Consider the following 16840-nt stretch of genomic DNA (forward strand, 5'->3'; position numbering starts at 1 on the left):
AGCCCGCCTTAGTCGCTTTAGGAACAAGACACACCGACCCCCGGCCGACCTTAATTCTGCTCTCCCACCGGATCCTACCTGACGGCGCATCGACTGCGACTCGACTCCATCATCTTGGGCCCATCACCACCACGGCCCCTCGACGAAGATGGCTCCTGGATGCCGCCTCTTCCGTTTGAGGAAACACGCCGAGGACGAAGTCATTCGCCAAGGGAAGTCTCCGAGGCCCTCGCTGACTAGGGAGGGGAAGACGCGAGAGTGCACCTCTTCCCTCCCCCTCCCCACTCGCGGCCGATATCCGACGATGCCCAGGACGTTGCGCGCATCAGTCCCGACCTAATCGGGCGCATCCATCGCCTCCAATCTGATCAGCCGCCTCTATTCCGACCTGAGGATCCCTGCCGGGGACAGGAGGCAAAGGAAGATAGGCTCCTTGGGGCTGCCCGAATAGGCATCACGCCATCTCCCGCCGCGTCTACGATGCATGACCCCCCTGCCCCTTCCCCTTCCCTCTTCTCTCTTGGTCACTCGTCCGCCCATGACCATGCCCTCTGGCGGATGACCATCGACGGCCGCGGTCCACGAGAGAAGCTTACGCGGTTCCCGTTGCCGGCATATCTGGGCGCCAGTGCCGGTGCCGGTAAGCCAATCTCGCGCGCCCATGGGCTAACCGTCTACAGAAAGGGGGGGTGGACGAGGAGGAGTAGGAGGACGAAGAGGAGAAGGAGGACGAACGCGGAGAGAGGAACGTCGTCTGCCGTATAAGAATCGAGTAACCGCCTCGTCAGTCGGATCTGTTGGAGTTGAAGCTGCAGCTCCTGCTCGTCGGTGATCTGGCGCTCGTCAAGTTATTCCCTTATATCAACCAAAGCCAGCTTCATTGCTGTGCGTTCTCTCGCTATCACGACTCTCACTCTAATAACCTCTTCCTCCTCTTCTTTCTCCTCCTCTTACTCCTACTATTACTGTCACCATCACCACTACTATCACCACTACTATCAACACCACTTCTACTACACGCTCTTTAATATCCTATTTCTAATACCCACCCAACTTCTTCACCATGGTTCGCTCATCTCTCGCCGGCCGCCTCCTGGCCGCCGCCCTCCTTCTCGCAACTGGCGTTGCTGCCCATGCCGAGGGGTGCAGCTGCTCGTCGGACGGCGTCAAGCGCGTGACGTACATCGTTGTCGAGATGCCCGAACAGTCCGAGCAAGCGGCGGCGGCGGCGGCGGCGGCGACGACGTTCTCTACTTCGACCCTCACCACGTCCCTGTCGAAGCCGACGGCCACCGGCACTTACGCGGCCCAGGCCGCCCACGTCATCGAGGACATCCCGGCCTTCGAGGCGCTCGCCGTCAAGCCCGAGCCCGAGAAGCTGCGTCCGGCCGCCAACGCGACGCACACCTTCGGCCCGTCCACCGCGCCGGGCGTCGACACCAAGGACCCCGTCAACATCGTCCCGGCCGTCAATGTCTCGCTGCACTACTCGGCGGCGACCAAGGCAGCCAAGACCGATACCGCGGACCACGCCGATGCTGAGACCGAGACCGACGAGGAGCAGCAGCAGCAGCAGGGCTCTATCGACATGACGCTCGCCTTCAAGAACCCTGCCGTGGTCCTCGAGCATGTCGACGCCGTCAGCGCCGTCATCTGCTCCGACGACGGGCTCACCGTGTCCTTCTCCGACGCCGACGCCTTCCGCGAGGCCGTCAAGGACTGGTCCGAGTCGTCGACGGACGGCGGCTTCGTCCTCATCACGAACCACCTCGGCAACTGCGACGCCGAGTTCGAGCGCGGCTTCTTCCTCGCCACGGGCCTCACGTCGGACGAAGGATCGCTGTCCGTCACCGTCGCCGCCTCCCGCGAGGAGCTCGCCAACATCGCCGGCGAGTGCGAGATGACCTTCTCCTCCCTGCCCGCCGCGACGCTCTCCAAGCGCCTCACGCTCGGCCCCAGCGTCTCGCTCTCCTTCGCCGAGGCGCTCGCTGACGACACCGTCCTCTTCAGCGACGGGCAGTACGTCAACGTCACAGCCGACGAGGCCTGGTTCAGCTCGACCGTCACCTTCTCGGGCTACCTCAAGTACAACTTCTGGGGCTTCCGCCTCGAGGCCCTCTACTTCGACCTCGACACCACCTTCGACTCGGCCGTCGGCGTCTCGGTCGACGTCGCCGCCGCCTACAGCCACTCGCTCAAGTACGCGCCCGACGAGCTGGCCTACTCCCTCGTCTCCGTCCCGGGCATCGTCCAGCTCGGCCCGGGCGTCGCCTTCGCCGTCGGCCTCGACTTTGACGTCTCGGCCGCCGTCGGCGTCTCGGCCGGCCTGAGCGTCGCCCTGCCCGCCGCCAACGTCCACCTCGACCTCGTCGACGGCGCCCGGTCCTCGGCGACGGGCTGGGAGCCCAAGTACAGCAGCCACGCCAACATCACCGAGTCGGCCGACGTGCGCGTCGACGCCTCGGCCGACGTCACCGTCCGCCTGGCCTTTGAGCTGCTCGGCGGCCTCGTCGACCTCAGCGCCGGCATCACGGCCACGCCGGGCTTCGACAACCGCTTCAAGCTGCGCGGCGAGCAGCACCTGGGCCTGGCCGGGAACTTCACGAGCAAGCCAACCGAGGCCGTCGCCGAGGTGCCCAAGGACGGCCCCGTCTGCGCCGAGAAGAACGGCGTCGAGCTCGCGACCGACTTCTACTTCAACCTCACCGGCTTCGCGACAAAGTGGTGGACCGGCGAGCTGTACAGCACCCGCGTCCCCTTGTGGGATGTGTGCTACAGCTTCTGAGACTGTGTCTCATGAATGGCTTTTTTTTTTGTGTCCTTGGGCATAGTAATGACTGTCTGGTTTCTTTCCTTCTTCTTTTTTTGTTCTTCTCATGATGTCAGTATCTTAACGTATACCTACTTACATGTACGATATCCCTATTTTGTTCTATTAGGTGGTTTATTCCACACCCAAGCGAGCCTCTGCGTCCATTCTTCTTTCTGCGCACGCTTCTTTTAACGGCTTACATGCCTGCACAAATTTACTCCATGATCTTCTGCCAATTCTTTTTTTCTTCTTTTGGGATTTTTTCTTCCGGGTGCACTCATTAGGTTTCCCTCAAGGTTTAGACTTGTAACCGTCAAAATGGCGGCATAAAGATGAAGGACTCTTGGGACGATGGACCAGAAAGAATATGCCGCACCAAGACCTGATCTCCCGGGGTTCTCAGACGAAATCGCGGATCCTGGATCCAGAACCACGGAACCCGAGTCTGATGTCCAAGAATAGCCCAGGAGCCCCATATGCCGCCTGACGCTTGACTTCCAAACTCTTGGGAGTCCGAGACTGGACCGGGACAATGCCTGGACTCGACGACTTCTGAGTCTCGAGTTCGGGCAGAAGACCTTGTCGATCGGCAGACAGCTCAAACCCCCACAACCCTCCCTATGCCATCCACCCCCCGGTCTTGCAAACCCCCCCGGGGCCCAGAGCCGTGGTTCCCCGTCCGCTGTGTTTTCAAGCTTCCCGCGCTCCATATTGGTGCTTATTCTACCCGGTGAAGGCCCCGTTTCTCCCCTCGTTCTTTGTACGACCGTAACCAAACAATGCGGCATGTGCGCTGGGCTGGACGACCACTTACTCACAATTGAGTGCGTGTGTACAGGTCGAACCCGACGGTCGTGTCCGATGTTTCAGCGCATTGCTGACGACGGCCGGGGTCGTGTTACCGGAGGTTCCCATGACGTTCATCGCCCTTCGGATGAGCCCTTCAACGGACCACCAGCAGCAGCAAAACCGGACGATGGACGGGGCAACCGACACTGGCAGCCATGGAAACCCCAGACGGAACTGTTCCTTTGATGGCATGTTTCTTGGCGCACTCGCGCGTTGTTTGATAGCTGTTGATCGCCACACTCTTTCAGACGGGCGACGGACACTGAGAATAGGAATGGGAATGGGACGTTCTGCCAAGCTCGGGCAGGGTGTTATCCCCCCATCCACAATATGCGCCGAGGAGAGCATCTTCCAGCCAAGACTTTTGTCCTTCCCTCCTTTTCCTCTCCCCTTTCCCTTTTTCCAAGGAGTTGAGACAACCGAACAGAAGTCCTGAGACTGATGCGACTCGGCGAAACTTTTGTGGGGAAGAGAGTCGCAACGTTTTGGATGGTTGCAACTCCGTTGTCGATCTGTGAGGGAAAACTCTTGGCTCGCCAAGGAGACTATTTGCAGGTCCCCAAGACTTTTCCTCTCCGTCAGAGAATGGGGCTCCCAAGAGCCGATAGAAACTGGAGACTGAAGACTAGCGACTGGAGACTGGATGCCGAGACTGGAGGCCAAGACTGGATGGAGACTGAAGACTGTCGATCCAGACGACTCCCGACCGTCTGGCACATGCCACGGTTAGAGAGTGTCGACTCGGCTCCATCGGGATGCCCGTTTCATGAGGGCTTCTCTCGCCCGTCAGCCGTCCGCCCGCCCCCGTGGGATGTGATGACGATCGTAGGTATGCAGCCGTCACGCGATGAAGGGGACACTCCACTTCGGAGGGGGTCTGGCGCAAGAACACCGGACGAAGGCGTAGACACGGGGTGAACGCATGGAGAGTACATGTCAGAAAGGAGGGTGTTTGACGGGTCTGGGCGACCTGACGAGATGGGATATAAAAAGTCGACGTCTTGGCCGCCGACGATGGGGTGCTTCAGTCCTTGCTCCTCACCTTCATCGCTTCTCATCTCCTTTCTTTCACTTTGAGCCAGTCTCATTCTCTTCAAACACTACTCGGGCAGTAGTCAATCTTTTCACTTGTGCTTTCTACTCTCTTTTCCCCTTATTGTCCTCTTTCCCAGGCACTCCTTTATTCTCACTCACTCCCCCAACCCCCATCTTCCCACCCTCCCTTTCCTTCAAGATGAAGTTCTCGACCGCAGCCATTGCCGTCCTGGCAGGCGTCGTCGTCGCGGCCCCCACGTCCGAGGTCGCCCACGGCCGCCAGCGCCGCGCCAACGACGGAGGCGACGAAGTCATCCAGCACCTGCAGTCCGCCCTGAACCGCAAAAGCACCGAGGGCACCCCGTCCATCCTGAGCCGCGACGGTCTCATCAACATCTTCGATTCTAGCAATCGCAAGCGCGGCGGCGGTGGCGGTGGTGGCCAGCAGGCTGCCGGAGCTGGCGGTGCCAAAGCCAAGGGCGGCAACCAGAATAACAACAACGCCGGCGGCGAGGAAGACGCTGCTGCTGGCGGCGGCAACGCCGGCAACGACGCCAACAATGAGGAGAACGCTGCCGCCGGCGGAGGCGCTGCCAACGAGGGGGATGCCGCCGCCAACGAGGAAGAAGCCGCCGCTGGCGGCAATGCCGGCAATGAGAAGAACGCAGGCAACGGCAACAATAACAACAACAATAACAACAACAACAACAACAACGCCGACAACGCCAATGAAGAAGATGCTGCTGCTGGTGGGAACAATAACAACAACGCCAACGAGGAGGATGCCGCCGCTGGTAACGAAAACAACAACAACAACAACAATGCCAATGAGGAAGATGCCAACGCCGGTAACGGTAATGCTGCCAACGAGGAGGATGCCGCTGCTGGCGGCAATGCCGGCAATGAGAAGAACGCAGGCAACGGCAACAACAACAACAACAACAACAACAACAACAACAACAACAACAACAATAACAATAACAACAACAACGCCGACAACGCCAACGAAGAAGATGCTGCTGCTGGTGGGAACAATAACAACAACGCCAACGAGGAGGATGCCGCTGCTGGCGGCAATGCCGGCAATGAGAAGAACGCCGGCAACGGTGGCAACAACAACGCCGAGGATGAGGCAGCCGCTGGCGGAAACAACAACGATAACGCCAACGAGGAAGACGCCGCCGCTGGCGATGAAAATAACAACAACAACAACAACAACGGAGAGGATGCCGGTGCCGGTGCCGGTGCCGGTAACAATGCCACCGCCAACGCCGGGAACGCCGGCAACGCCGCTGGGGCCGGAGAGGGCAAGAAGTCCAACAAGGCTGGGCGCTCCATTAAGCTCTACACCGCGCGCAAAGTTGCCCGCGGCCGTCCCACTCGACGCATTTAAATCTCCTCACGAAAAGGGGTCCGTCCTCACTGCTGCTGCCGACGGCGACGGCGACGATGGCGGTCGCTCTGATAGGGGAGACCACGGCGGCTCCGACGACTCTGATCATGCCGACGGCTCCGACAAGTACAATGACAATGACAATGCTCATGGCCAGGGCTGGGATCGGGGAGCCAGGGAAAAAGACAAAGACGGGAGCCGGGACAAGGGCGGGTCGTCCTCGTCGTCTCGGAAGAGCGGAGGCACGCGTCCCAAGGGCGACGGGAGGTCCGACCGGTCAGGCGGCGGGTTCCGGACGGAAGAGAGTTTCGCGGTGGTCGGCCGGCCGCATGCTCCCGGGTCCGGGCTCGGTTTCGTCGAGCTGTCGCAGTTTTACGAGATTCTGTGTGACGAGTAAGAGACAGTTTTATGATAATGCGATCTGTTGAGACTGTTGCTCATGAACTGAGAAGTGATTCTTTCGTGGTGTCTCATGGATGGATTGAAATGTGGTGAGGTCGTGGGCTATAATTCGGCTGCATCATGGAAATGACCTTGGTCTCTTATTATGTGCACAAGCATTCTCTTACTTAGCTTTCGGTAAGTAAGTGAGGGAGTGTGAGTGAAAACGTGTGAGAGTGAGAGCCAAAAGTGAGATTGAGATTGAGAGACAATTGCATCACCAGCTTGACGGCAGTTCACTCGTATCGATAATTAAAACCCGGCCAAGATCTGAGTATCGATTCTCACCATTTTAACTCACCAACATTTAGGTTCTGGATGGATGATGAAGTGCGTGTAAGTCGGGGTGGTATGCCAGGTGAGGCAGTATTTTATGTTTCATGCATTTAGTCCCGCCTCTACTATTCAAGCCAACTCTTTACAGCAAATGAGTCCCACCTACCTATCCAGATTGCGGCGTAGTGAGGTAATCCGAGGCAATAACAGCGTCGTCCACTCCGGAATTGCCGCCGGCTCACCGGAGGGCCTGATCCGGCTTTTCGTTCGCCACGGCCCGCCGAGCCCCATCCCTGTGGGTCCGGGCGTAAATCCGGAGGGGCGGTTACCGGTGTCTTGGTCTGCTATGACGACCCTGTTGCGTCAATCCAAGCCGACGTCACCGGCCGTCACTTGGTCCCATGGAATCAGTCACCTTTTCGGTGTTGATACAAAACAGCAGGCAGCACGAGACAAGGAAAGACTTACAACCTTCTCAAACCCTTCTAGAACAATCAGAATCTATCTATCTATAGTCCCTAAACACCACTGGCCGACTCTCTAATTTGACACAGAATACCGCCGGAACCAACACACATAAACAACTCAATACAACAGCAACAATAACACACAACAGCATCCAGGATGACTTCACAAAACACAGTCTTTCAGCTAAGCGGCACATGTAACAACTACGGCTGGGGTCGCAAGGGCCATGACTCCCTTGCCGCCCGCCTGTGCGAGAACTCGCCCGGCGACTTCAAGATCGACGACAACGAGGCCTACTCGGAGATGTGGTTCGGCGACTACCCCGACTTCCCCGCCCGCGTGCTCGAGACGGGCGAGCTGCTCAAGGACGTCCTCGACCGCAACAAGGAGACGCTGCTCGGGCCCAAGGTCGTCCGGGACCTCGACGCCCAGCTCCCCTACCTGCCCAAGATCCTCTCCATCGCAAAGGCCCTGCCGCTCCAGATCCACCCCAACAAGGCCCTCGCGAGCCGGTTGCACGAGCAGGACCCGGACGCCTTCACCGACTCGAACCACAAGCCTGAAATCGCCGTCGCCCTCGGCCGCTTTGAGGTCTTCGCCGGCTTCAAGCCCCTCGACCACATCTCCCCCGTCTTCAACATTCCCGCGCTGCGCGACTTCATCCCGGACGGCACCTCGACCTGGACCGACGAGACGCTGCGCGAGGTGACGCGCCGCATCTTGCTAGCCGACGAGGCCGCCGTCGAGAAGGCCGCCCGAGCGCTCGCCGAGACGCCGCGCGGGGACCTCGGCGACAACGCCTACGTCGCCGACCTGCTGCCCCGCCTGCAGGAGCAGTACGGCGCCGGCGACCCGGGAACCCTCGTTGCGCTGCTGTGCATGAACTTCCTGACGCTCGAGGCCGGCGACGCCCTCTACATCCCCGCCGACGGCATCCACGCCTACCTGTCGGGCGACATCGTCGAGTGCATGGCGCGCTCCAACAACGTCCTCAACACGGGCTTCTGCCCGCCCGGCGACCGCGACAACGTCGACCTCTTCAGCAAAACGCTGACGTTCAAGGCGCACAGCAGGGAGGACGTGCTGCTGCCCGCCGAGGCGAGCCCGCGCGGCGCCCGGGGCCGCACGGTGGTGTACCCGCCGCCGCTGCGCGAGTTCGACATGCTCAAGACGGACCTGGACGCGGAGAACGGGACCGAGGTCATCAAGGCGGGCGAGGGACCCGCGGTGGCCATCGTCACGGACGGCGAGGGCGTCTTGGAGGCCGACGGAAAGAGGTTTGACGTCAAGGCCGGGTACATCTTCTTCATCGCCCACGGCGTCGAGGCCAAGTGGGAGACCAAGGGCACCATGCAAATCTTCACGACGGTTGTTTGAAGGGGTTCCTGATAGAGGTGGATAGATGGGAAAGGAGAAAAAGAACTGTAGACTAGCTGTTAGAAGTACGATGTAATGAGATGATGATTCTACATTTAATTCACTTGATTTAAAGTGAGCGGCGCATCGGGGTGCTGGCGCCCGTCATGTCACAGTTCTGGCAATCCCGTTCTCAATTGTGAGTCCTATGAGCTTCCATGGAAATGATGACTGTCTGCATAGCTTTTGGCACACCAGCATGGCAAACCAAAGATGCCGGGTTGTCCGGGAGAATGAAGCCAACTGGTAACAAACTCTACTCGCGCATGGCATTTGTAGCCAACATGTAGCTGAAGGCACGCCAATAGAGGCCCCCTTCAACAACACAGCAACGCACCTCGCCACCACGATCTACGACACCAAGTGACCGTCCAGGCATCCATCCAGGCCGCAGGTTTCCTGAACAAGGCCAAAGATCGTACGAAAGCCGTGCCACGCCCGCCATTATTTCCCGAGATCAGCAATAATGTCGAGGGGGGTGGCGGCGCGGCGGCGACGGCGGGAGTCGAAAAGGTCGCGCTGGTGTTGCTTTCTGTTTGGGTTGAATTCGCCAACGAGTGTTTAGGTTAGGCGACCTGCTAGTGGTGCCCTTCTCCCTCTCGTCGTGTTTGTACAGCGTCGCGTGTTGAAAAGCTTGATCGTGGCCATGCCGAACCTTAACATTGATCTGGCACGTCTACCAAGATGTTGTGACGCGGACGACATTGACGCATAGTGAAAGATGGCGATCTGATGCTTCCAACTCCTATCAAAGGAGTCCTGGCTTATACCAGAAGTGATCCAATACATACACCATCAGATATGACTAGCCAAGAACGCAAACCTGTTTGGATAGGGCCAAAAAGATAGACCAAGCACATGGCAAAAATCCCCAACATCGCTAAAAGACTTTCATAAATGACCGCCTCTCTATCCAAAAAGCGAAACTCTCTATTGATACACGGCATGTTCAACGACCATCCTCTTGTAACGGTCCCAATTCTCACGGGATTCTCCCCAACCCACAGTCTTGTACTCGAACGAGGGGCGGACGTCCCCGACCAACTCCATCCCACCCATTGCCCAAAGCCTCTCGAGGAAATACTGATGCTGGCCCGTCGCGGCCGCCCAGTCGAGAACGCTGTTCCTGTAGACCTTACCTTGAGACCAGTTATACCACCTCGGGATGGGCAAAGGGAGGGTCCCGTTGGCCTGTAAGAGGACCTCAAAGATGCGCGCTTTACGCTCGAGTGCATGCTGGGTCAACACCGGAACAAGACCCGTCTTCCGTAGTTCCTCGTGCAGGCTCTGATCGCCGCTCTCGTTGTAGAAGAAAACGCCACTCGAGACATGGCGTCTGAACTTGACCTCGAAACCAGGAAGACTACATAGCGGCAGCGGGCCGCCAGGCTGCCAACGTTTGATGCAGGACTGAATGCCAAACATGTCTGCCGGTCCTTGCTCACGGTCCTGCTCAATTAGCCTGACCATCTGCCTCCATATGCTATCTCGCAGGTCGACCGTCCCGTGGTCTTCTGTATAAACGCGGCCGAGAACAACCTCCAAGGGCGTGGGCAGGACCAAGTGGCGGTTCTCGACGCTGGCGCCGTACGCCAACAGTAAATCGACGGCTCTGTCGTCGAGCCAGAAGGCTGCGTAGTGAAGAGGGGTGAAGCCTTCACTGTCGGCTATGTTCGGGTCGGCGCCGTTCTTCAAAAGCCACTCGACTAGTTGGGGCCTGTAGAAGCTTTCCTCGCCGACGCCGTGGTCGAAGCGATGACTCAGGAGAGCCAAAAGAGGCGTTACACCGTACGGCCGTGTTGTCATGTTGATCTGCAGTCGGATTTCCGGCTTGCTTACGGAAAGCATCATCGCGGGGATACGCTCGTCGTCTACCAGTGGACGCATGAAGAAGAGTTGAAAGGGGGTGAACTCACCGTAATCCTCGCGCTTCAAGATACTCCTTTCGACCCAGTACCTCTGGTCGATTTTGGAATCCACGTCCCGTGTATCGAAACGGACGCTTTGTCTGAGCGACAGCGCCCGTCGGCCGTGGGGGTGTGCCAGCATCCCACGAACGACCTCGTAGAGAGTCTTGCGCAATGCGGTGCCTCTGCCCGCAGTGAGGCTTTCTGATAGGTCGTCGGGGAGAAATAGGTCGTGAAACGGCGTAACCATGCGGAACTCGCCATTGTCGTGGTCGCAGTTCGTTGTCTTCGATGCCTGAGCCACGCCCAGAGGGTTCGCGCCTAGTCTCAAGAGAGCCCTGATGTGCGGAAGGTTGAGACGCCTGCAGGCGAAGTTCAGAGCAGTCTGGGGGGTTCTCACGAGAAGACACGGGCGGATGTTGATGAGAGTGCTGCGTTGTCTTCCGCCGGCCGTGGCCTCGTCCACGTCAACGCCGCGGCGGACGAGTTCCTCGATCGCGGTATGGCAGTCGGTCGAACGGAGACAGACGGCATGTAGAGCATTGAGCCCAACATGGGGTGGCGTGTGAAGCGGCGCGCCAAGATCGAGCAGTTTCCTGACCATTGCGCCCGAGACGGCGTGGTGGAGGACTGGAATAGATAGGTAGTCTACTGTGAGACCGCCGTGGTTGAAGTCTGCGCGCCAAACTACAAAGCTTTCGATCAGATCAACCAGGTCCGCGGCGACCGCAAAGGCGAGAAGCTTGGTATTTGCGTTGGCGGAATTTGGCCAGAACTCATCCGGAGCTGCGCGCAGTATCTTCCAAGCGATTCTGTCGGCATTCTGGACAGCCGCCATGGCGCAATGGGCGGGGGTTACCTTGGTCACAACACCTACATCCTCCGGCTCCTTGAGCATGGTGTCGTAGCTCGTGCTGAAGAGTCCAGGTCTAGGTCGCCAGACGTTGAATCCAGCCGAGTGAAACTCATAGCCAGGATTTGCACCATGGCCGAGAAGCAGATCGACGGCATCTACGTTTCCTTGCACGGCAGCCAGCATCAGCGGCGTGATCAAGGGCAGCGCAAGGCCGTGGGGCACATGATCTGGCCGGGCCCCGTCCTGGCCAAGAGCCTGGCGGAGAAGGGTAGTGTGGTTGTTCACAGCGGCGTGATAGATGGCTCTCGGGTTTTCGCTTTCAGCATCCAATCGAAGAGCGATCTGGAGATATTTATCACGGTATTTGCTGTTAATTGTACTCGCGTTCAGCAGGTCTATAGAGGGGTATACCGACTCCGTATGCTCCTTCGCATCGGCATTGGTGGCTGCATCCTCACGCCCCAGGGCCCACGAGGGCGGGAAACCCGGTGGCAGCGATGCCCAGGCCGGACGTGAAGGGCGTAGACAGTTTCTCTGCTGGTTTCCTATGGTCTCTTTGCCTATTTCTTCTAGGATAAGAAGGTAGAGTTCAGTAGGCAGCTTGCTTAATCGGTCGAGGTCTGGGGTGGGAGGCGGAGAAAAAGACATGTTCCGACGCCAAGAATAAGAGGATTGGGGTTACGAAAGTATTGCGGGTCTTGAAATGTTATGTGTTGGTCGAGTTGCCAGTTTCCACGTTCAGTTATGTGAAGCAGGGTTGGTTATGTATGTCTATCACTGTACCGAGCCTCCAACTGTTGTTCGCATGGTCGGCAGTCGGTTGGCTTGTTCGTGTCAAAGAGCGACTGTATAGAAGCATGTCTGGATGAGTCGGCTCAGATGGTTCAAAAGACAAAAAACAAAAACAAAAACAAAACAGATTTGTTTAAGCTTCGAGGCAATACTTCATTTCTAGGCTGCGTAAACTGGCTCGTGGCTGACGGTGTGCTTCGCACCGCAGCTGACATTGACACAGACATGTTGTTTGTCTTCCATCATATCGTCATTGTTCGTTCTAATCTCTCTCCTTTTGTTTTCTTTTCATCTCGGCCGGGGCGCATGGCACAGGGGGCGGCGGTGGTAGTGAAGGTGGTCTTAGTGGCTGGGCTTAGAACTTGGCGTCCTTGCTTGCGAGGAAACCCTTGAGGATGCCGACAATCTTTTCGAGAGCGGCGAGGTAGACGCGGAGCTCGGCCGCGATCTTGGCCTGGTCGGAGCCCAGCTTGGCATAGAAGTCCTTGCGGTAGGGGCAGGCGCTCATGGCGGCGCTGAAGATAGGCTTCACAAGGAAGCTGTGGTGAGGCTTGAGGGTGGTCGAGTAGGCGTTGCGGAACGAGTCGGAGAGCTCCTCAGACTCCTTGGCGACGTTCTGGCTCAGGGCGATGCAGGTGAACTCGAGGCCACTAGAAGACGGGCTGCTGTCAGCTTTCGTCCATGTGCCATTGTGTGCTATAGTGTGCGCATCAAGACTCGGGTGACTTACCGAGTCAGCCAGAGGAGGCCCTCGGTGGCGACGTGCTTCTTGGTGGCCAGCTCGTTCTTGACGAGGTCCTGGAGAGTGGCAGACTGGCCGGGGGCAGCCAGCTGGCGCTCACGAATTTTCTGTAGAACAAGGACAAATCAGCGGTTGTTCGGGGTCACGATGGTTGCGTCGTGTCGTCCGAGGTTCCGGTCGGTTCATGGAAGGGCCCGAGGACTCGAGGAGCCAAGACAGAACTTGATGGAGGGACTAGATGCTGAGAGACGGATAGAAGAATTCGTACCTTGATGTTGCCGCCCATGTCGCTCTTGACGGGACCAAATGCAACGCCACCAAGGGCATCTGCAGGGAAGCTCATTGTTAGCAGGCTGGGCGGTCAAAGACGATTGTGTGCATGTGTGGTGTAACCCTTTGCTGGGGAAAGGGACAAAACAAGCAAACATACCAAAGATGGTGGTCAGGGATTCGGCGGCGTCGAGGAACTCGGTGGTAGCAATGGCATTCTCCCTCTCGGCGTCGACGGGGACGTTAACAAACGACTGCTTGAAGGTGTCGAGGTAAGTGCCGCCAGGGGGGATCTGAGCTGCCATTGTGTCTGATTTTGGTTCAAGAAATTGAATCGGCTGTTTAGTTGCTTGACGATTGAAAGAGGAGGTAGACAGTTGAGGTGGAAAGTGTATTGTTGGGAGAAGAAGAGAGAGAGAGAGGGAGCATGAGAAGAAAAGAAAGGGAGACAGAGAGTTTCCCAAAGATGTCGAGACAGCAACCAGAGACCAGCAAGCAGAGAGGCCACAGCTGGGAAACCGAGGGGCGGTCAAGCACGCGTAGCCAGCGGCAGCCACGGCGGGGAACCCTCTCGCATCTCAGAGGCTCAGACAGCCTGCAGGCCACATTGAGACCCGAGTGGCTCCACTGGAGCAATGCTCACTAGGGGCCCTTACAGGCTGGACCTGGACTGGACCGCTCAGAAGTCAGGGGAGGGAGGCATTGAGGGTCCAAAGAGTGGCGCTGCGACAGCTTGATCGTCTGGGGTACGTACCGCACAGTGTTAGCTAAGCTACCCCTCATTCCGGCTCAACCAGAAACAATGGCCGAAACAGCGCGTCACCGCCCTCGATCTGTACTGTGTCTCTTGTGAAATAAACACAGTGTGTCGCGGGGTCGCGGAAAAAGGAAAAGGCGGCGCTCCGTCAGTCAGGCCATTTCCCTCCCCTGCCCACCACAAGGTGCTCTGTTGCCGGCTAAGCTCAGGGCCTCCCCTCCCATTATCTGCTGTCTCTCTCAGGTACCCAAGTAACTAACAGCATGTCCAAGATACGACAGGTTAAACAAAACTGGTGAACAATCTCCTGCGCGTTCCTGCATCCGCCCTACGTGGCTTCATCTGATCCATCTCATCCTCCTGGTTCCGTGGTTCACGCACAACAGAGTTGCCGAGTGGGACGAACAGAGTCTCCAACCCCAGTCGCTATTTCGAGATATAGTGCTATCTATCCATAACGTAACTCGTCATCCCCCCCTGAGACACGAGATCCGATATCAAGAATCACATCACCGTCCTCTTCCCGTCCACCACTATGGCACTGGGGACGACACAGCAACAGCTCTTGCCAGACACGGCCCGCCGTACGGTCGTCACCACCATCAACTACTACGACGACCCCGGCGATGGGTCTCCTCCAACCCCAATCATCGTAGGGGGGTAAGCCGCTTTTCAGTCGCCATATCTATCCTCTTTGCTCCGAAATACTGTCATCGACAATGCTTCCCCAACACATTAATGGCCATGTACCGTACTCATGCCCTTGCTTCTCTGCAGTCAAAAAGTCACAAATGAGAGGAAAATGACGCCTCGGACCATGACTGTGACCGACATCACGGGCGACGAGGACAAGTTCGCCCTTGACACGCACGGCTTCCAGTACATCCGTCACACAAGCGCCGAAAAGGACTTTGTCGACGAGGAGCAGGTCAAGACCGTTTACTATCCCGAGATGGAAAAAGTGTACAAGGACATGTGAGTGGCATCTCAGTAACAGTTGCCCAGGCCAGGTCGTCCGCTCGGCCCAAGTGGGCGGCGGGCTTGGGCTTGGGCGGTGTAAGGGTTGTTTGTACATACACTATGGCTGTGGGCCGTCTCTCAACGAAACCTCTCCCATGCTCACCAGGGTCCTCGACGAACCAGCACGGGGGCCAACCGGGTCGTCATCTTCAATCACCAGATCCGTCGGGGCCCGGCCAACTGGCACACACTGGGCGAGCGTAACACGGAGCACCGCGGCCCGCTGCACAAGGCCCACGTCGACCAGTCGTACGACGGCGCCATCATGATGGCGAGGCACCACCTCGGCGACGAGGCCGATGAACTCCTCAAGCGCCGCTTCCAGATCATCAACATCTGGCGGCCCATCAAGACGGTCCAAAAGGACCCGCTCGCCGTTGCCGACGGGAACACGGTCGCCGAGGAGGACCTTGTCCCCGGCGCCATCATCTACCCCAGGCACCGCGCCGAGACGTGGACCATCAAGCCGAACCCGGCGCACCGCTGGTACTTTAAAAACAGGCAGCGGCCGGACGAGCCGTTGCTCATCAAGTGTTTCGACTCGGACGCGTCCGTGGTCAGACGGGCGGCCCATTGTGCGTTCCGCGACCCGGACATGGACGACATGGAGTGTCGGCAGAGCATCGACATTCGGGCTCTGGTGTTTCATTGAATGACTGTCTCGGCGGGGCATGGTGTCTCAGTCTGGCCGTTGGAACCAAGACCAAAGAGGATAATTAGAGGCCCAATGGCTTTGCAGCACGACGGCTTAAGCACCCATGCGAGAACGAGCGTACACGTGGGATGACCACGCTCGACACCTTTCAATCGAAACACATCATGTCGTGCCAAGACACAGCACGCACAGCCAGGCAAAGCCGCTTGTGGCCCGATCGATTCTGACTGGGGTGGTTTTCATGCTAGTTTGGCCAGGCCTTAATTTAAGCCTCATTCACGACTTTAATCACAAATCAAACCTTTGGTATTTGGTGTTCGAGAGTCGGCATGCGATACCAATGGTATCTGCTGATATCGGGTAGAGGGCGGTTGGTGGCTGAGCTAGCTTGTCAGCTCCTGTGGCTTCTCACGATCAAAATGATGAGTTGTTCAACGGCAACAGTTACAGTTACATCCTGAACGGTCCAAAATAATGGCCATATGCCACTTGGGCCTACCAAGAGAAAAATGCACGCTTTGCTGAGCGCAAGGGGCCTGCTCCTGAGCAGAACGGACACCTGCCAGCCCTGACGTCACAGACAATGTCATCGAGGTTGGTCGGCCGGGAACCTAAGCTACCTACCTATGTACACCGTACTTAAATTCAAGGTTCTCTTCCCGCCTCCACTCAACTCGAATGGCGCCACAGCATGGCACCTCGTCCCGTGCACCATGACAACTACGACAAGGGTCGATTCGGAAACTCGGCACTTGGCCATGCTGATTTTCGTCTGGGCGGCCTTGGACGATGGTCGAGACTCAGGAGGGAGAATGAGTTAGTTATGACAAGGCTGCTTGTCGCAAGACACTGCACCCACCACTGTACTGCACTGCACTGCACGTTGAGGTTTCACAGGCGCAATTCGAGACCAGCAGACCCAGTTGGGAGGAGCTCCGACCAGTAGCTTATCGATAAGATCCACCTATCAGCATCATGCGACCAATTGTGAGTGCCTGTCAAGCGACAACGACGTCATTAAGGGCACGGGTGCCAGCTTCTGGCCAATAGTGGCATAACATTGACCAATTCATCGTTGTCGGCCGAGGCGTCTTCCCTGCCACCGACGCACCGAGCGCGCGGGGCAATCGTTCTTTGGCGTTTCCTGCAGC

At 57.7% G+C, this 16840-nt stretch overlaps 8 protein-coding genes across 8 annotated transcripts; 5 read left to right on the plus strand and 3 right to left on the minus strand.

Moving 5' to 3' along the window:
- Positions 1-377: 377 nt before the first annotated feature.
- On the minus strand, positions 378-750 carry CDEST_05585 (uncharacterized protein). Its single transcript, XM_062921744.1, has one exon. It carries the CDS (start codon positions 661-663, stop codon positions 379-381), a length of 285 nt encoding a protein of 94 aa, XP_062777795.1. The 5' UTR covers positions 664-750; the 3' UTR covers position 378.
- A 1-nt stretch (position 751) lies between these two features.
- Positions 752-3132, plus strand: CDEST_05586 (uncharacterized protein). The gene has a single exon (XM_062921745.1). The coding sequence runs from the start codon at positions 1064-1066 to the stop codon at positions 2783-2785; it is 1722 nt and encodes a 573-aa protein (XP_062777796.1). The 5' UTR covers positions 752-1063; the 3' UTR covers positions 2786-3132.
- A 1451-nt stretch (positions 3133-4583) lies between these two features.
- Positions 4584-4899, plus strand: CDEST_05587 (uncharacterized protein; the record flags this gene model as incomplete). Its single annotated transcript, XM_062921746.1, has 2 exons — positions 4584-4775; positions 4834-4899. 2 exons carry the CDS (start codon positions 4584-4586, stop codon positions 4897-4899), a joined length of 258 nt encoding a protein of 85 aa, XP_062777797.1.
- A 1053-nt stretch (positions 4900-5952) lies between these two features.
- Positions 5953-6486, plus strand: CDEST_05588 (uncharacterized protein; the record flags this gene model as incomplete). Its single annotated transcript, XM_062921747.1, has 1 exon — positions 5953-6486. One exon carries the CDS (start codon positions 5953-5955, stop codon positions 6484-6486), a length of 534 nt encoding a protein of 177 aa, XP_062777798.1.
- Positions 6487-7192: 706 nt separating this feature from the next.
- Positions 7193-8728, plus strand: CDEST_05589 (Putative mannose-6-phosphate isomerase, type I, rmlC-like cupin domain superfamily). The gene has a single exon (XM_062921748.1). It carries the CDS (start codon positions 7431-7433, stop codon positions 8649-8651), a length of 1221 nt encoding a protein of 406 aa, XP_062777799.1. The 5' UTR covers positions 7193-7430; the 3' UTR covers positions 8652-8728.
- An 892-nt stretch (positions 8729-9620) lies between these two features.
- CDEST_05590 (Putative ankyrin repeat-containing domain superfamily) lies at positions 9621-12101 on the minus strand (the record flags this gene model as incomplete). The annotated part of the gene is made up of 1 exon (XM_062921749.1): positions 9621-12101. One exon carries the CDS (start codon positions 12099-12101, stop codon positions 9621-9623), a length of 2481 nt encoding a protein of 826 aa, XP_062777800.1.
- A 233-nt stretch (positions 12102-12334) lies between these two features.
- Positions 12335-13771, minus strand: CDEST_05591 (Putative glycolipid transfer protein). Its single transcript, XM_062921750.1, has 4 exons — positions 13418-13771; positions 13256-13314; positions 12976-13094; positions 12335-12895 (listed from the first exon to the last, which is right to left on the minus strand). The coding sequence occupies exons 1-4, from the start codon at positions 13560-13562 to the stop codon at positions 12601-12603; spliced, it is 618 nt and encodes a 205-aa protein (XP_062777801.1). The 5' UTR covers positions 13563-13771; the 3' UTR covers positions 12335-12600.
- A 463-nt stretch (positions 13772-14234) lies between these two features.
- CDEST_05592 (Putative hydroxylase/desaturase AsaB) lies at positions 14235-16485 on the plus strand. The gene is made up of 3 exons (XM_062921751.1): positions 14235-14674; positions 14792-14989; positions 15158-16485. The coding sequence occupies exons 1-3, from the start codon at positions 14550-14552 to the stop codon at positions 15684-15686; spliced, it is 852 nt and encodes a 283-aa protein (XP_062777802.1). The 5' UTR covers positions 14235-14549; the 3' UTR covers positions 15687-16485.
- The last annotated feature ends 355 nt before the right edge of the window (positions 16486-16840 follow it).

This window comes from Colletotrichum destructivum, chromosome 3 (genome assembly GCF_034447905.1).
Source record: "Colletotrichum destructivum chromosome 3, complete sequence".
Classification (NCBI taxonomy): Eukaryota; Fungi; Ascomycota; class Sordariomycetes; order Glomerellales; family Glomerellaceae; genus Colletotrichum; species Colletotrichum destructivum.

Excerpts from the sequence above, each read along its gene's own strand:
- CDEST_05585 (XM_062921744.1), bottom strand. The coding sequence starts at position 663 with ATGGGCGCGCGAGATTGGCTTACCGGCACCGGCACTGGCGCCCAGATA.
- CDEST_05591 (XM_062921750.1), bottom strand. The coding sequence starts at position 13,562 with ATGGCAGCTCAGATCCCCCCTGGCGGCACTTACCTCGACACCTTCAAG. Across the intron at positions 13,095-13,255 it reads ACATGGGCGGCAACATCAAG|AAAATTCGTGAGCGCCAGCT; the intron begins GTACGAATTCTT and ends CTTGTTCTACAG. Across the intron at positions 12,896-12,975 it reads GGCCTCCTCTGGCTGACTCG|TGGCCTCGAGTTCACCTGCA; the intron begins GTAAGTCACCCG and ends CCCGTCTTCTAG.
- CDEST_05586 (XM_062921745.1), top strand. The coding sequence starts at position 1,064 with ATGGTTCGCTCATCTCTCGCCGGCCGCCTCCTGGCCGCCGCCCTCCTT.
- CDEST_05589 (XM_062921748.1), top strand. The coding sequence starts at position 7,431 with ATGACTTCACAAAACACAGTCTTTCAGCTAAGCGGCACATGTAACAAC.
- CDEST_05592 (XM_062921751.1), top strand. The coding sequence starts at position 14,550 with ATGGCACTGGGGACGACACAGCAACAGCTCTTGCCAGACACGGCCCGC. Across the intron at positions 14,675-14,791 it reads ACCCCAATCATCGTAGGGGG|TCAAAAAGTCACAAATGAGA; the intron begins GTAAGCCGCTTT and ends GCTTCTCTGCAG. Across the intron at positions 14,990-15,157 it reads GAAAAAGTGTACAAGGACAT|CACGGGGGCCAACCGGGTCG; the intron begins GTGAGTGGCATC and ends TCGACGAACCAG.